This window comes from Delphinus delphis, chromosome 11 (genome assembly GCF_949987515.2).
Source record: "Delphinus delphis chromosome 11, mDelDel1.2, whole genome shotgun sequence".
NCBI classification, from domain to species: domain Eukaryota; kingdom Metazoa; phylum Chordata; class Mammalia; order Artiodactyla; family Delphinidae; genus Delphinus; species Delphinus delphis.
The window spans coordinates 84,198,452-84,216,502 of NC_082693.1; the positions used below are offsets into that span (position 1 = coordinate 84,198,452).

The window sequence follows — 18,051 nt, forward strand, 5'->3', positions numbered from 1 at the left end:
GAACCTTAGTATTAGATGTAAAGTGAATTGTTGAACACGGGTCAGAAGTCTAACAATGTGTGGGTGTTTTTCCACTTAGCGTGTACTTGTGTCCATGGGAGATGCAGTCAAGGACCCGCGGGTGACGGCTCCTGCGACTGCGATGTGGGCTGGCGAGGAGTGAGATGTGACGATGGTAAGAGCCAGCCTTTCGGTACTTATGATCTGTTCTTAGCCTCACTTCTCAGCAGCTACATGTTTTTCTCCTTCTAAAATAGAAATGGCATCTTTATTTCTTCCTTTGGCGATAAGGTAATTCCTACTTGCAGCCAAAAAGATTGTAAAATAAGGAAAAGCATTAAAAAGAAAATAAAAATTACTCATACTCCCAAGACAGGGACAAAACAATCATTAGTGTTTTGTATTGGCCTTCCAGCCTTGTTCTAGGTATATACATGTGTGTATGGGACTGTACTCTTCACACAGTTTTGTAACCTACTCTTTCACTTCACAATGTATATAATCAGTATCTTTTCATGTGAATAATTATAGGTAAATATCATTTTTCTTAATTTCTATACAATATCCCATTATCTGATTGTACCATGCCTCTTAAAATCAATTTTCTGCTATCATAAACAATGCTGCAATGAGTATCTCGTTCATATATATATATATATTCGTATATATATTTGCATTTGTCTTATTAATTTATTTGGTTAAATTCCTTGAGATGGTGAGTTAGAAGTTGGCAGTTTGGGGGAAAGTTTTGCTGCTTACTGCCAAGTTGTCCTCCAGAGACTGTATCAATTTATTTCCCCCCGAGTAGGGTCTGAGCAGGCTCATTTTCCCCAGCCCCCCACGCTGCACTGATGACTCCTAATGTGCCCCCATGAGAGTGATGAGAGGGGAGAGAATTTCAGGCAGAAAGAAGCTCGTGGCCCAGCCCAAAGATGTGGGAAGGCTCTGCACATCTACAGGACCAAAGGACTGCAGAATGGGAGGGATGTAGAGGCAACGAGGAAAGTGGGATGAGAACAGGCTAGAGGTGTAGGCAGGAGTCAGCTCGTGAAAGGCTAAGGAGAGCGGACCTTCTGCTGAAGCCAACAGGAAGCCATTCAAGGGTTTTGAGCAGGGCGGCAATGTGATGAGATGTGCATTTTACAAAGATCACCCTGACACTGGGTTGGAGAGAATACCCCTGGAAGCAGGTATCAGAGAGTCCCCCTCACCCGGGGCAGGGGCTGGAGAGGAGTCACAGGTGCCTGCCAGCCCAATGAGGGCTCCAGGGATGTGGGGTTGTCAGAAGGAGTGTCTTTGCCCAAAGCTCCAGGTTATGTTAAAATCAAGAGAACTCAGATTTTGTTGAAAAGCTAAAGTCGGAAGTGTGAGTGGTCTCGAGCCAAAAAGACATCCTAGAGCAGATATCAAATGCTGGTGTGTGAAGCCAGGGTTCAGAGGGCCTGGGAGAGGGAAGCAGGGAGCAACAGGGTCACATAAACAGGAAGACAGCCTGGGGGAATCCCTAGATCAAGACATAAGTGGCAACCAGGGTTAATCTGGGGGTTTACCCTTGACTGTCATTTATATGCTTATAGGAGCATGGTGTATGGGAGGACCAGCCACATTTAAAGGGACAGGGAACAGTCTGGAGGCTGTGACAAGTTTTCAAGCCCGTCCCCCTGCTGCTCCTCTCACCAGCAGCCTTGTGATTCATCTCTTTGCCTCCTGTCCTATTTCCCTCCGTTCCATACTCCACATTGCTGCCAGACAGAACTTTCTAAAACATAGATATCTTAGTCTGTTCTGGCTACTGTAACAAAGCATCGTAGATTGGGTGGCTGATAAACAGCAGAAAGTTATTTCTCATAGTTCTGGAGGCTAGAAGTTCAGGATCAAAGTGCCAGCATGGTTGGGTTCTAGTGATGGCCCTCTTCTGGGTTGCAGATGGCCGTCTTCTCATGTTATGGCAGAAGGGGCAAGGGAACTCTCCAGGGTCTCTTTTATAAGGGCACTAATTTCGTTTGTGAGGATTCCACCCTCATGACCTAATCACCTCTCTAAGGCCCGACCTCCAAGTACCAGCACGTTGCAGATTAGGTTTCAAAATATGGGTTGGGGAGTGGGGACATAAACATTTGGACTATAGCAGCACTGTTACCCACCCTCCCCAGTACCTGACAACCTGCTCTGATTCTCTATAGCCTCCAGTAGGAGAAACTTCGCTGCCTATAGGAGACACACCTTAGCAAGGTGTGGTACAGAGCTGTTCACCAATTGGCACTCACCCAGTTTTCCAGCCTGGTCTCCACTGCACACTCTGCTTAAGGGGCTTCAGTCTAGTAATGGAAATAAATGTTCAATCGTGTTCAGAAAATTGCGATATGAGAGTGCAGAGTAAAGCGCCTCTAGACCAGACTAGACTGTTCTTTGTTCGCATGCAAACTCCCCACTCCCAAGCCATGTCAGACATCATTCATCGATCATTGCACTCCTTCCTCTGAGGTCAGATAGGGGCACCACATCGTTTTCAAAAGAGCACACCATGTAGTCACTTCCAATTAACTGAAGTTGGCTCAAAGGTTTAGAGCAGGTATCAGAGAGGAGGACCTAAAAGGTGATTGGGATTTCAGAGATAGAGAATGGAGAGAAAGAGATTTTCAGGCTCAAGGAAAAGCACACATAAAGGCACAGAACTGCATTGCATCTACTCTAGCCCACTGGAGCCTGTAAATGTTCCCTCTGACACAAGACAGACCACTTTCGCAGCCAGGTCTCTGTTTCAGGACCTTCTATACAACCAGGCCAGGCCTAATGAGATTTCTCTTGGCCAGGCCTAATGAGATTTCTTTCTCAAAAGCTCTTAGCCTGAGCAACCAACCCTGTGGGTCCTTTTGCTCGTCTCTAACAATTTCTTTCTGGATCTTCCCCTGCCAGGAAGTATCTGTTAGCTGGGCATCCAGGGTAAAAACATTATGCTGTTCCAGGAAATTTAGGAACTGATTTGGCAAATAGGTGGTGAGTACCTGCCGCATGCCAGGCTCTGCACTGTTTCTGCACATGCAAAACAATAACAACAACAACTTCATCTTAATTAGAATTAGTATTTGCTTATTTATATCACTCTGTAACAAGGTGATGAAAAATTAGAAAGAATAAGGAACATAGGAATTATAAATAAAATAGAAAATTAAGCTCCGGGGAGGAATGTGCATCCTCACTACCTACCATGGGGACCGGCACACAGGAGACATTCCATTGGTGTAACTGACCTTCAGATTTGGCTCTGAGCTTCCTAGAAGCCAAGGTAAAAAAAGATTTACATGGTCACATAGTTTTACATAGTTCACGTGATGCATACCAGTTACTTGTGAGGAAGTAAATCTTTTCCTAGCATCAAGTACTAAAAGTTCTTGAGTGAGATTTAGTAAAGAAGGGCTGACACAGCATTTGGTTCTCTTTTTCAGAGATCACAAAAGATGAATGCAATGGGACCTGCCACACCAGTGCCAAGTACGTCCCCTTTAGCCTCCTTTGGAGGCGATGCAAGGGTTTTTTGGGGGGTTTTTTTTTAAACATCTTTATTGGAGTATAATTGCTTTTCAATGGTGTGTTAGTTTCTGCTGTATAACAAAGTGAATCAGCTATTTGCATACATATATCCCCATATCCCCTCCCTCTTACGTCTCCCTCCCACCCTCCCTATCCCACCCCTCTAGGTGGTCACAAAGCACGGAGCTGATCTCCCTGTGCTATGCGGCTGCTTCCCACTAGCTATCGATTTTACATTTGGTAGTGTATATATGTCAGTGCTACTCTCTCACTTCATCCCAGCTTACCCTTCCCCCTCCCCGTGTCCTCAAGTCCATTCTCTACGTCTGTGTCTTTATTCCTGTCCTGCCCCTAGGTTCATCGGAACAGTCAGAAAGAGAAAATGCAAGGGGTTTTTTTTCCTAATAGCATGTGTCCACCCAGGCCCTATCTTTAGGGAAATAGTTTCCTGAGACCATTTCTGAGGATTTATGATTAATTTAAGTACGAAACTAAAAATGAGGCCACCATCAGCTTGCAGGTCCAGCCTTTTGAACACGCTGCCACCTGAGTTACCTGACATGCTGGCAAAGTGCCAGTTGTTACCCCCATTCAAGCCACAGGGACTCTTCCACAGAAGCAGAGGGAGGCTGGTGGGCCTCCATTTCATCAAACCTTACTTGCAATTCACAGCCAAGCCTTCTTTCTTTATAATGGAACTTCATACTCCTAACTCCCAGAGGGGTTTAATGGGTTAATTAATCAAGAGCCCAGTAGCTGGAGTTAGACCTGAGTTCAAATCAGCGTCTGTCATTTCCATTGACTGTGTGACCTTGAGTCACTTATTTAGTGCCTCTAAGCCTTGGTTTTCTCATCTGTAAAATGGGAATAATGATAATACCTACCTGTTAGGGCTATTGGATATTGTGTAGGTTACATAAAATAATGTGTGAAGCACAGCTCCCAGCACATAGGATGCTCTCCAAAGATGGGCAGCTACCCTCCTTATCCTTGGGCCAATGCCTACATATACACACTCTGTAGTTTGCCTGATAACTGACTCCAGTTTTAGCTGCTTGTGGCAGCGCCATGCTAGGGATGGACTCTCCACCCAAGCCTTGGGCGGGGACCTCAGAGTGCCTCATGGGGGTAAGAGCTGGGATGCTAGGGATGAAGGGTATTGTGAGTCCCGTGGTGGGGTGCTGTGCGTTTTTCTACGAACACCACTTGCCCTTTCTTGTTGCAGCTGCCTTCTCAGTCCAGATGTCGCCGCCTCATGCAAATGTGCAGCAGGGTTCCAAGGGAACGGGACGGTCTGCACAGGCAAGTCAAGAAGGAATTTGCTGGGAGGAGAATAGCATGAGCTGTTGAGGGATCTGTGTTCCTGCAGACTAAATGGGCAGCTGCTGCCAACCATTGCTGGTGAACTGGACGTAACAGGGCAGCTGATCGTGCCCGGGGAGCAGGACACCTGTTCACGGATAGGGCGTGTTGGTTTTGGAATGTGTGGGGCAACCGCCCCTGTTCTTTTCTCCCAGCCTTGGCCACAATTGGAATCATCTGGAGAGCTTTAGAGACCACTGATGTGGCTGACCTAGGATGTGGCCTGTGTGGGGGGACTCCGGAGTGGGGATAGAAAGAGGCTTGAGCCCTGGTTCTTCCCCCCAATCCCCACATGGCCTTGGGTGGGTCTCTAAACTACCCTGGGCTCCCTTAGCTCATTTGTAAAGTAAACGTAAAACTCTCTCCCCTCGCAGAGTAGTTTGGGGATGAAATGACCTCTCCACGTACAACAACAGAATGAGGCAGCTGTTAAAAACAGCCCCAGCGTTACACTCCCTGGGTTCGAATCTATGTTCTTATAGTTCGTGTCACCTTGGGCAAGTGGCTTGACTGCTCTTTGCATCATTTTGTCATCTGTAAGTTGTAGCTCATAAGAGAATCTCCCTCACTGGATTGTTGGATGATAACCTGAATTAAATAATACCTGTGAAGTGCTTAGAACATCCCTGGCACAGAGCACTCGATAAATGTGAGCTAATACTCTCATGGTGCCCAACACGTATTTGGTGCTAGAAAAATGGAAACACTTAGCACTGTGTCCAGGCGGGCTTCAGTGCAGATTGTGGTGGAGCTAGACAATGACCGCACCAATTTGTCCCCGATGTACCCTGCAGTAGGATGTGTACAGCACGCCAGTGAAAACAGCTGGAAAGGCAAATAACTGTAATGTTTCTCTTGCCCCCTGCTTTGGGGAAAAATAACAAAAGCAGAGGACACAATATAACAACCAACATTTCTGTAACATTTTCATATACATTATCCAAACCTGTAAGTAAACCTATACAGGTGGATCCCAAAGTTCTTATTAATTGAGTGATTTGTCCAAAGTCACATGGTGAATGAAGGCCAAGCCAACACTCAAACACACATCTTGGGGTCTCCAAATGGATCTAGGTCTTTGATCCACTTTGCATTAATTTTTGTATATATTGTGAGGTCCAAATTCATTCTTTCCCATATGGATATCTAGTCGTCTCGGTAGCATTTGTTGAAAAAATTATTCTTTCCCCCATTGAAATAACATCTTGGCATCTTTGTGGAAAATCAATTGACCCTAGATGTATGGGTTTATTTCTGGACTCTTAATTCAATTCCACATAGATCCTTATGCCAGTTCCACACTGTCTTTATCACTGAAGCTTTGTAGTAAATTTTGAAATTAGGGAGCATGAGTCCTCCAACCTTGTCCTTCTTTTTCGAGATTGTTTTGACTATTCTGGGACCTTTGAATTTACAAATGAGTTTTAGGATAATCTTGTCAATTTATGCAAAGGAGTCGGCCAGGATTTTGACAGAGATTGCCTTGAATCTGTAGATCAGATTTGGGGAGTAGTGCCTTCTTAACAATATTAATTCTTCCCATCAATGAACATGGAATGTCCTTCCATTATTTAGGTCATCTTTTATTCCTTGCAACAATGTTTGTAGTTTCCAGAGTGTTTTATAGTTTGTTAAATGGAGTCCATCTTCTAATGCTATTGTAAGTGGAATTGTTTTCTTCATTTCATTTTCAGTTTGCTCATTGCTACTGTACAGAAATACAATTGATTTTTGCCTACTGTTCCTGTGTCCTACCCAGGACCATTTATTAGTTCTAATTGTTTTTAGTGGATTCCTCAGGATTTTCCATAGCAAGATCATGGCATCTGCAAATAGAAGTGGTTTTACTTCTTTTCCAATCCGGATGTCTCTTCTTTCTTTCTTGCCTAATTGCCCTGGCCAGAACCTTCAGTACAGTATTGAACAGAAGTGGCAAAAGCAGACCTTGTCTTATTCCTGATCATGGGAGAAAGCATTTGGTCTTTCATCATTAAGCATGATTTTAGTGGTGGGTTTTTCATCAATGAAAAATGTCGTTTATCAGGTTAAGGAAGTTCCCTTCTATTCCTAGTCTGTTGAGTGTTTTTATCATTAATGGTATCGAATTTTGACAAATGTTTTTGCTCATTCTGAGATGATCATGTTTTTGTCTTTAATTCTACTGATGTGCTATATTACATTAATTGATTTTGGGATGTTAAACCATCTTGTATTCCTACATAAGTCCCACTTGGTTATGGTATATAATCCTATTTACATATTGCTGAATTTGATTTGCAAGTATTTTCTTGAGGTTTTTGTATCTATATTCATAAAGGATATCAGTCTGTCATTTTCTTTTCTAGTGATGGCTTTGTCTGGTTTTGGTATCAGTAATACTGGTCTCAGAATGAATTGAGGAGTCTTCCCTCCTCCTTCAGTTTTTAGAAGAGTATGTGAAAATTTGGCATTTATTAAACGTTTGGTAGAATTCACCAATGGCATCTGGTGCTTTGCATCCTTTTGAGCTATCCATATTTAATCCAGTGCCTACCGTTTTGGAGTATTTTCCGTTTCTCAATGATTCAAGTAAAAACGCATCAATTCCCCCCCCCCCCCCCCCCCCGCCCTGCTCTGTGTCATCTTTCTCTTCTACAGCAATCAACGCCTGCGAGATCAGCAATGGAGGTTGTTCTCGCAGGGCTGTCTGTAAAAGAACCACCCCAGGAAGCCGGGCGTGTGTGTGCAAGGCAGGCTATACTGGCGATGGCATCGTGTGCATAGGTACGTACCATCCCTCACCCGCGATTTCCAGCTGCCTTTAATTGTGACCCCTCGGTCCAGGTGCTGTCTGATTTCTCCACCGTACATTGACTTGTTTCCCCTTTGCTGCCCATAAGCAATCGTCTAGGAAACGCTTAACACCAAGCACGTATCCTGCTCCACACCAAATGTCCTCCTGAATTTAGCACCTACTGATGACTCTTCTCTGAACCAATTATACGGTGATGGTGACCAGTGGTATATGTTTTTAAATTCCTACATCTCTTCATTCACAGCACGTTAAGTGGCACTCCGAAATTCTATTATTTTGAGTCCTTGGCTGCAAACACTCATATTCAGTCAATAGAGGGACAGAGGCAAGCCCGCAGACTTGCCTCTGAGGAGCCGGTTTTGAGAAACCACAGCTGGTGCCCTCCCTGTTGGGTGACTTCCGCCTCGGCGTTGTCAGAAAACCGAATCACGCCTTGACACTTGCTCCCCTCGGTCAGTTAGCCGTCCTGGCTGGTACCTCAAGGCATTTTTTTACTTAAAAAATGAGGCTTGGGCTTCCCTGGTGGCGCAGTGGTTGAGAGTCCGCCTGCCGTTGCAGGGGACACGGGTTCGTGCGCCGGTTTGGGAAGATCCCACATGCCGCGGAGCGGCTGGGCCCGTGAGCCATGGCCGCTGAGCCTGCGCGTCCGGAGCCTGTGCTCCGCAACGGGAGAGGCCACAACAGTGAGAGGCCCGCGTACCGCAAAAAAAAAAAAAAAAAAAATGAGGCTTGACTCTCATGCCAGGTGTTGCTTTTTGTTTTAAAGAGATCAACCCGTGCTTGGAGAACCATGGTGGCTGTCACCAGCACGCAGAGTGCACGCAAACAGGACCCAACCAGGTGAGCTGTGTCTCCGCGGGGGCCTGCGTTTTCCTAGGAGCAAATTCCTGGGTAGTTAGACCCAGGCCTGAGGGACAGGGGCTGAGGACAGACCTCTAGGGAGCAGCAGCATGAAATAAATACATTAGAGGAGGTTCTGGAAGAATTCCCCAGGATGCCATTCTTTGGGAAGCAGGAGAAAAGGGGAGAGGGGCAGGGGACAAAGGGTGCACAGGGAGAAGGGCCTTCCCTAGAGTGGGAAGAAGTGGCATTTGCAAACACCACATGGTTCCAGAAGCACCTAGAAGGTCTCCAGCAATGCTCTCCTTTCGTTCAGCTTTCTGATGCCCAGAATCTTACCATTTTTCTCTGTCTTGAGGCTCTGAAATGCATGTGCCACAGCAGAAGATCACGGTGTTAAGGCCTCTGTCAGCCACGTATTCCCCAACACTGTGCCCCTTGCGGCGCCTTCCGCGGGAGCAGGTTTGGGGACGTGGGGAAATGTGAGGGCTCCAGCACAAAGGAGGGGAGAGGTCGAGGGGTGAGAAGACTCAGGCGGGGAAGCTGGAGGCTCGGGGACCCAGGCTGTGCCTCCCTCAGTCCATGTCATGTTGTGAACGAGCAGGAAATTGCATACGTCAGAAACTGGATGATGACAAGTGCTGACAGCCAGCAGAACCTCTCTGTGAAATGACCCATTTCCCCTTCCTCCTGGACAGGCCGCCTGTAACTGTTTGTCAAAATACACTGGAGATGGGAAGGTCTGCACACTCATCAACGTCTGCTTAACCGTGAGTACGGCCCCCCCACCGAGGTCTGGCCTGCGGTGCCCCCTTCTCCGCGTCTAGGGGCGGGGCATTGAGGTGGGCCCCGTCAGAGCTGCTTCTGGGCCATTTCTCCCTCGTGTCCCAGTTGCAGTGTTGGAGAAACTCCAGTCTCTGCCTCCATCTTCACGTGGCTTCCCCTCTGTGTCTGTGTCTCCTCTTCTAGTGAGGACGCTTGTGGTCTTAAGACCCCCTGGTTAATCTAGGACGATCTCATCTCGAGATCCTCCACTGCATCTGCAAAGACTCCTTTTCTAAACAAGGTCACATTCACAGATACCAGGGCTTAGGCCGTGGACATAGCTTTGCAGGGGGCCACGATTCAACCCACCGCAGAGCAGGAAGAACAGAGGTCTCTGCCCCAGCTCACAGAGCGAGCGCCCAGCACAGCCAGAACTTGAGCGCACGCCTGTCTGACTCAGAGGCCACACCCTTGACCACTTCTCGTGGCGCGTGGTGCCCAGTTCATACACCTTCCTTCCTCGTTCATGTCACTGCCCACCTGAGAGCCTCCTGCTGTGGGCGTGAGTACAGCACAGACAGCCCGTAATTAAAGCCCTTCCTCTCCAGTCAAGGTCCCTACTGTCCCCCGTGCTGGCCTGTTTCATACTGACTGCCTTCCAGCTGATGACTTTTCCCTTTGCTATGATGGATTAGAGTTCAGCCTAAAGCTGAGAAGTATCCAACATGCTTGCTGCCTTTCTAGTTAACCCCCAGGTGCTGAGAAATTTCCCATTTGGCAGCTCTGGGCTGAGCTATTCAGGGCTGGAGATCTGCTGGGAGGGGCTGCCATCCTGAGATATGGGCATACCTCAGAGATATTGCGGGTTCGGTTCCAGACCACCAAAATAAAATGAACGTCGCAATAAAGCAAGTCACAAAAATGTTTGGTTTCCCAATACATATAAAAGTTATATTTACACTATACTGAAGTCTATTAAGTGTGCGATAACATTATGTCTAAAAGACCAATGTATGTAAACCAACTATACTTCAGTTAAAAACAAAAGACATTAGGAGTTAAAATAAATAAACAAGGTACATACCTTAATTTAAAAATATATCATTGCTAAAACTTGCTAACCATCATCTGACATCGCCACAAACCTCCAATTTGTAAAAACCACATTATCTGCGAAGTACAGTAACAGAAGGTGTGCCTGTGTGAGGCTGCGGGAGTGGGATGGCCCTTATAACTGTAGAGAGTTGGAAGGCAAGTTCAGGAAAAGGGCAACTAAGGCAAGCCGGTCAGTTACAGAGTGAGACGAAAAGTAAATTTCAATACAGAATCGCTGCGTGAACATTGGCAGAGCTGGCCAACTAACTGGTCTCATTCCTATCCCCCACTCCTTGGAAATTCTACCAGAAAAATGGCGGCTGTAGTGAATTTGCTGTCTGCAATCACACCGGAGAAGACGAAAGGACTTGTACTTGCAAACCTAACTACATTGGGGATGGGCTTACCTGCCGTGGCAACATCCATCAGGTAACACGAGGCATGTTTCCATAGAGTAAACTCCACCTTCCTCCCCGTGCCAAGAATCCAGGGAGCTAAGGAGGGTGCAGGAGTTTTGTTACATATAAAACTATAAAATACAGGGCTTCCCTGGTGGCGCAGTGGTTGAGAGTCCGCCTGCCGATGCAGGGGACACGGGTTCGTGCCCCGGTCTGGGAAGATCCCACATGCCACGGAGCGGCTGGGCCCGTGAGCCATGGCCACTGAGCCTGCGCATCCGGAGCCTGTGCTCCGCAACAGGAGAGACCACAACAGTGAGAGGCCCGCATACCGCAAAAAAAAAAAAAAAAAAAAAACTATAAAATACAAAAGACTATTTTCATATAAATGGACAATGAAAAGAAATTTTCTCTCGCAGTGGGAATTCAGTGATTCAGATCAACAGGTCTAGAGTCAGAAACACCTGGGTTTGAATTCAGCTCTGCCGGTCAATAATGTGGCTTTGGGCAGATTATATCACCTCTTTGTGTATCCGTTTTCTAACGTGTAAAAGAAGATAACAATGGCACCAGCCCCAGCAGGTTGTTATAAGATTTCAATGAGATAACGTGTGTAGTGGGCACAGAGCACACGGTACCTCAGAGGCATCGCCGTAATGTGAATTGTTGTTGGAGTGTGTGTGTGAACACCCTCGGGCGGAGAGGGTGAAGCCTTGGGATACTTGTAAAGTTCTACCTATTACAACGTGAACATCCTGTTATTTGGTTTAAAGAGGGACTAGAGCATTCTGGCTGATCAAATATTCTTGTTGATAAAGAAACTAAATCTGCCATAAACCTATAACTGAGTTTTTTAATATTAAACTTTTAAAAATGAGTCGTTCTGGACATCGACCGTGAGCCTATAGATGAGGCAGATTTCCAGTTGAAATGATGGTAGATACTCTCAATCTTACAGAATTTGTCCTCCAATGACATTCTGGTATGTAATTCACAGATGTTAAGTGAACCTTCCTTGTCTTTGTTTCCAGGAGCTTCCCAAGAACCCCAAAACATCCCAGTATTACTTCCAGTTGCTGGTAAGAATGTGTGTGTCTGTCTAACTGGAAGAGTTGGGTCTCAAGCCAGATATGGGATAAATCTGTAACCTCCAGAGTAGGTGAGACTAGAATAAATCTGGGAAACTGCATTTCTGGAATAGGCTCTGTGTTGGTCATTTGTGAACTTCTCAGGCCCCAGGTGGGCAGCATAAAAGAGTGGAATAAATGTTGCACTAGCCCACTGCACACGTGAGAATGTAGTTTATAAAAAAAAACTGCCATCATACCTGTGGAGACAAGAAGCATTACTGGGGCAATTGGCTAATTCTCCCGGTGAAAGTATTAAGTTAGATCTTTCTGCACCTCTTACATCAGAATACATTCCAGATATATTGAAGAATAAAGAATAAAAATCTAGAAGAGTAAAATCATAAAACCTAGAAGAAAATATAAGTAACCGTAGGATCTTAGCATTGGCAAGAAGACAGTTAGAACAGTAAGTCATCTTACTGCTTACATTTGTATTGTTATCCCAAACAGAAAACATTTAGTATGTGGAAAAGACACTGGAAAAAATTATCTGGAAATAACAGAGATCCTTCTAGATGGTGGGATTATGGGTAGTTATTTTCTTCTTTATACTGTATTTTCAAATCTTTAATACAGTCAGCATATGTTATTTTTATACCCAGATAAAAATAAACATTATTTCAACGTCTAAGAATCTGAATGACTCTGAATCTAAGACTAAATAAAACACTGGTCTCCCTATCCAGTTTTCTCTCCCCTCTGCCATCATGTACTCTCTGCTAGTTGTTTGAGCCCCTGCCTGTACTTATGTTAAGTACATGGCACGTGGCCCCCACCTTCCTTCCTACAGGAGCATTCTGTGCGAGACCTGGTTGGTCCTGGCCCCTTCACTGTTCTGGCACCTTTATCTGCAGCCTTTGACGAGGAACCCCAGGTAAGCATGAAGCTAGAGACAGGTGAAAGAGGTTTGAGATTGGAACAGTCTCTGGGCATTACCCTGGAGACAACACTGAAGACATTTCTGGACAGTAGATCTAGGATCGGCTGGAGCTGACCAGTAATGGAAGGGGCTGCCTCTCAGTGTAAGGACCCCTCTCAGGGGAAGCATTCAAGTGGATTTGGGGTAACCACTGGCCAGAGACTTTCTAAAGGACATTCCTGAATAGGGTAGGAGGTTAGAAAAGACCAACAATTCTTAATAATTCAAAGCTCCCAGCGACCACCACCACCCCCGAAAAAAAAAAAGGAATGAAAAGAAATGCTATATTAATGGGATATAAATAGGTTCTTTTCTTGCAGGACTTATCAGAGCCTTTACTGTTTAACATTCACTTGGACTCTTCATGCTGGATTACCTATTAATATATAATAATGTAGCAAACATTTATTGATTGTGCCAGACACTGTTTCTAGTACCTGGCATAGGTTAACTCATGACAGTCTTCATGACAACACAGTAAGCTGAATGCTATTATCATCCCCGTTTAACAGTTGAGGACATTGAGAGAAGTAACTTTCCCCAGGTCACACGACTAGCAAAATGTGGAGCAAGGACTCAGACATGACTCTAGAACCTGCATTCCCGACCACACTGCTTCTGTATGCATACATTTTGGACACCAGTGAAGCAGGGACACAGAAATAGTTTTTGAAAAAAATTTGACATTTGATTTTTTTTAAGCACCAAAGAGTTATCATGAAACGATGATAACCTCGTGGGCTTTATTATCACCCTGACTTTATGGTTAATATTGTTTGTCGTTTGATTTACGAATGACGAAGCATGGTGGGCTTCTCCATCCTAACGGTGTAAATCTGGCCCAGGCATCTCCGCAACAGGGAGCTGTACTATGTGGTATTACCCGGCATTTCTTCACAAGAGCACTTGTTTTTCAAGTAGCATCTCACGGGACTCGGGGTCCTTGGCACATGTGCTGTGAAATGCTGGACCAGAGGAACTCCAAGTTCCCTTTTACTCTGAGATTCTACAATGGAAGCAGGAAAGGAACTAGGGCTGCCTTCTCCCTCTTGCCTGAATAATCTCTACCGTAACCCTGACTACAAGCCAACCCCGACTGCCGACTTCCCGGGGTCTGGGTGGGGACAGAGGTACGGGGGAGAGTCTGGAGGAGAGGACAGCGAAAGGGAAAGTTGGAGCAGAAGGCTTCTGACTCTGGCTGGAACCCTCTGATCCTACGGCAGATTAAGGACTGGGACAAACAGGGCCTGATGCCCCAGGTTCTTCGGTACCATGTGATCGCCTGCCACCAGTTGCTTCTGGAAAACCTGAAATTGACCCCCAATGCTACTTCCCTCCAAGGGGAGTCAATTGTCATCTCCGTCTCTCAGGTAAGAGAGGCCACCTCTGGAAGGTGCCCATTTTCCTTGGGCCCTCTCTCTTCCCTCTTCCTTAGGGTAGTAAGAGGAATAATAACAACAACTAACGCATGTGGAGTGATTGCTATATGTCAGGTACTACCCTAAGTATCTTATGTGTACTAACTGATTTAATCCTCAAAATAATCCCATCATGTAGGGGATTTCCCATCATGAAAACACTACTATTTTCCCCAATTTACATATTAGGAAACTGAGCTTAGAGAGGTTAAGCAACTTTTCCAAGGTCACACAGCAAGAGCTGGAATTGAAACTCAGAGGCAAGGCAGCCTCAGGTGGTCAAGAGATCTGCTTTTGGTAGCACTGGTCAGAAGCTGGAGAGGGATGAAAGCTTTTGTTCAAAGCATTTGACCCTGCTGATCCCTTCCCTCCCACAAAGAGAAAGGAATGGTGGCTGTGGAATCCATTACAAAGGGAAAAAAGTGTGTAGTGGGGTCAGCAGGGGGGCTGGTGGTGTAGAGAACACATGTGAAAGAGAAGCCAATTTTGATCTGCTTTTTATTTCATATCTGAGAATCACAGTGAAGTGACTGTTTTGGTTATTTGCTATTAACTTCTCCAGGTGAACATTACATTCTTGTCTCAGTTTGTTTTAATATAATCATAATAAAAAATGTGCTCAAGTAATTTGTATCTTCAGATTTTTCCCACGGCTCTACGTAAGTATTCACTTTCACGATGATGTAACATGTTCGTGAAACGTTTTGAAAAAAGTGATTTTGTGTCTGTTTCTCCTCGTGCTCATTTCCTTTTTTTTTTCTTTTTTGATTGATTTCAGGACACAGTGTTGATAAATAATAAAGCTAAGATCATATCCAGTGATATCATCAGTACCAACGGAATCATCCACATCATAGACAAGTTGCTATCTCCCCAAAACTTGCTTGTCACCCCTAAAGATGCCTCTGGAAGGATTCTGGTGGGTGAACTCATTGTCAGGCTCTCAGCGTGGAATGACTCACAATACTCATCATTTATTACCTCAGTTCTGATTCTGAGGCATTGTTTCAAGACGTTTTAATTTTGCTGCTTCAATCTCAAGCTACTATTAAAAACCTCATAAATACCATTCTTAGTAAGAAGTAAATAGGCAAAAGGCTATTTTAAATAAGTGAATGGATTTTATAAGTTTTTCTTTAGTGTCCACAAGGGCAGGTGGTCTTGTGTAGATTTGGAAGATGGAGAAATTACATAGATGGTTGATGATGATGATGTATGAGAGAGACAGATGACAGGTGATTGATAGATGATAGATAGATAGATAGGTGATAGGTAGGTAGATAGACAGATACCACTAAAACTGAACCAGGAGTAAAACGTCTTCTCAATTGACAGAAAAGACAATTTCAACTTTTTTGTTATTTATTAGTATTGGGTTCTTCGTTGCAGACAGCAGAACCCACTATATCTCACTTAAATAAAGAAGAGTTTCTAAAGATATTAAGTATATCACCAAATCTCTTAGAAAACCAAAGAGCCTAATTCAGATGCTACACAGCTGGGAACAAAGCAGCCCAGGGACACCTACAAAGGGAGGACACCTGACTTCATCGTAGGGCTGTCCTATACCAGCTACGCCCATGCCACCTGTCTCCAGCCTCATCACTAGGACATGAGAGTCCGGATACCAGATGCCTCCACCCTGTGCTCGTCAGAAGATCTGATATTCCTGCTAGCAGCCACCACCACCTTATGTTGTTTCTTTTCACCTCTAAGTCTTGCACAAGCACCTCCACCTGGGGTATCCCATATCACATATGGGACTCTAGCTGCAAGGCAGTCTGGGAAAATGCAGTGTTTGGCCATCCAGCCTCTGTAAAGCAGGAAGGCATGGGTACAGTGGAGCTGGGGTGGGTGCTGACGAGCCAACCTACAGTACCTGCCACACTATCTTCCCCTCGTTTTATTCAGTTGAGCTTTTGTTAAAGTGCTTTGTGAACTGTAGGCAGAAAAGTTTCATTCCCATTCTTATTATCTTTGCAGCAAAATCTTACAACAGTGGCAATAAACCATGGCTACATCAAATTTAGCAACTTGATACAGGTAAAAACCTAGCAGGAAAGTTACCTCAGGGGATATAACCTACCTAAAGAGGCTTGGTGTTTGGAGGGTTTTTTGTTTGTTGTGTGGTTTTTGTCTGCGGCACTAGCCAGCTGTTGTGGGATCTTTGGGAAAGTCCTACTTTTCTGAAGAACAAAGTCATTCTCTGCCACTCCATTCCCCAAATGTTGTAGGGTTTGTTCCCTGGCTGAGTTAGAAATTGAGGTATTTGAGGCTAGAGCAAGGGAAAGGAATTAGGATGTGCCCCTTCCTGAAATAGGTGCTTCACATCTGGAATTATCACCCCTGTTACCAAGATGGGGAAACTGAGACACAGAGATGGGAAGTCTGTGCTGATGAGACGGGCAGAAATGACATTTCAAACCACATTTTTCTGACTTCAGAGGTGACTCCCACGAATTGAGTAGAGAAACTTCTTGTTCAAAGATTTCGGAGGAGAATCAGGAAGGAGCGGGGTTCTCCAAGACCCCTCTCCGCCACCTAACCCCAGCAGTCCCAGGAGGGCTCTAAGAACGCTGGGGCTCCCATGGTGCAGTCAACAAACCTGGTGTAGACCAGTGATTTCCAAAATGGCCTGGGGCTCGGGTTCTCTGGGAGCTTTTTAGAAATGGAGATTTGAAGGTGTTCTTAATGAGACTCTCCAGAAGTGTTACAGACCAGTATCTTTGCCCACCCACCCAGCCCCTAAACCTTATACTACCCCCCATACCTGGACATCAGGTCTGCTTGAACACAGGCTTTTATTGCAAGGTAGCAAGATTCTCTGGGGCTCAAAAAAAGGGAATAATAAAGCCTACTTCATAGTGTTGTTGGGAAAATTATAAGAAGAAAAATGTATGCTGCACCCCTGCTAGAGAAGGTTCTCAAAATGATTCTTACCCATTCATCTGGCAAGTACTTTTTTTGACTCTGTGTGATCTAGAAATCTTCTAAATATACAGGAGTATCTGAATATTGCATAGGTTTTACTTTTTTTTAATGAAATATGAGAAAAGTGCCAAGTGGGTCTTCCAGAAATTAAAATATTTGGACGAGAGTAGTGGCAAAAAAAGAGAGAAGGAGAGATACTTGCTAAAGTGTTTCCCTATTAACAAAAGCCCAGAATTTGACTTTCTGTTTTACTTTCTAAGAAAATGAAGGTCAGGATGACTGGAGTCTGATGAGCCCCTAGTTTTAGGGACCAGCCAGAGTCCCCAGAAGCCCCAGGGCAGGCACGGAGGGGACCCCGGGCTGGCTGGCTCTGGTCCTCAAGGAGAGCCTGTGCCTCTTGGCTGGGCTCTGCTGCGCATGTGACCAGCTCCCTGCGTTTCAGGACTCGGGCTTGCTGAATGTCATCACTGACCCTATCCACACCCCGGTCACTCTCTTCTGGCCCAGCGACCAAGCCCTCCAAGCCCTGCCCCCTGAACAACAGGACTTCCTGTTCAACCAAGACAACAAGGACAAGTTGAAGGAATATTTGAAGTTCCACGTGATCCGAGATTCCAAGGTATTTTGTTTTCACACAGACGGGAGTTGCAGGGGTGCCCCTGGGGTGATCAAATCCAGGAATTGTCCGTGCATCTCCCGCCCCCGCCTCCATGGTGCGAAGGTGGCCTGAGCATCCCCTGCCCCACTGTGTCCTCCTCTGACTGCCTGTGGTGAATTGACCCCTGCAGTGTAGCACATCTCGTTCTGTTTCTCCCACTGGCCACTGTTTTTGTCCCAACTTTAACCAACACCCAAGAGCATCCCTCCC

General features: G+C 45.4%; 1 protein-coding gene across 2 annotated transcripts in view; it reads left to right on the forward strand.

The window, feature by feature from the left end:
• STAB2 (stabilin 2) overlaps positions 1–18,051 on the forward strand; it is a 162,721-nt gene that overhangs the window by 111,474 nt on the left and 33,196 nt on the right. For both annotated transcript variants that reach the window (XM_060025489.1, XM_060025488.1), the window contains 13 exons: positions 80–175; positions 3,447–3,492; positions 4,757–4,833; positions 7,531–7,656; positions 8,454–8,527; positions 9,226–9,297; positions 10,697–10,816; positions 11,817–11,864; positions 12,706–12,789; positions 14,058–14,204; positions 15,031–15,171; positions 16,236–16,295; positions 17,626–17,802. In XM_060025489.1, coding sequence (XP_059881472.1) covers positions 80–175; positions 3,447–3,492; positions 4,757–4,833; positions 7,531–7,656; positions 8,454–8,527; positions 9,226–9,297; positions 10,697–10,816; positions 11,817–11,864; positions 12,706–12,789; positions 14,058–14,204; positions 15,031–15,171; positions 16,236–16,295; positions 17,626–17,802 — 1,268 coding nt within the window. The remainder of the gene's footprint in view (positions 1–79; positions 176–3,446; positions 3,493–4,756; positions 4,834–7,530; positions 7,657–8,453; positions 8,528–9,225; positions 9,298–10,696; positions 10,817–11,816; positions 11,865–12,705; positions 12,790–14,057; positions 14,205–15,030; positions 15,172–16,235; positions 16,296–17,625; positions 17,803–18,051) is intronic.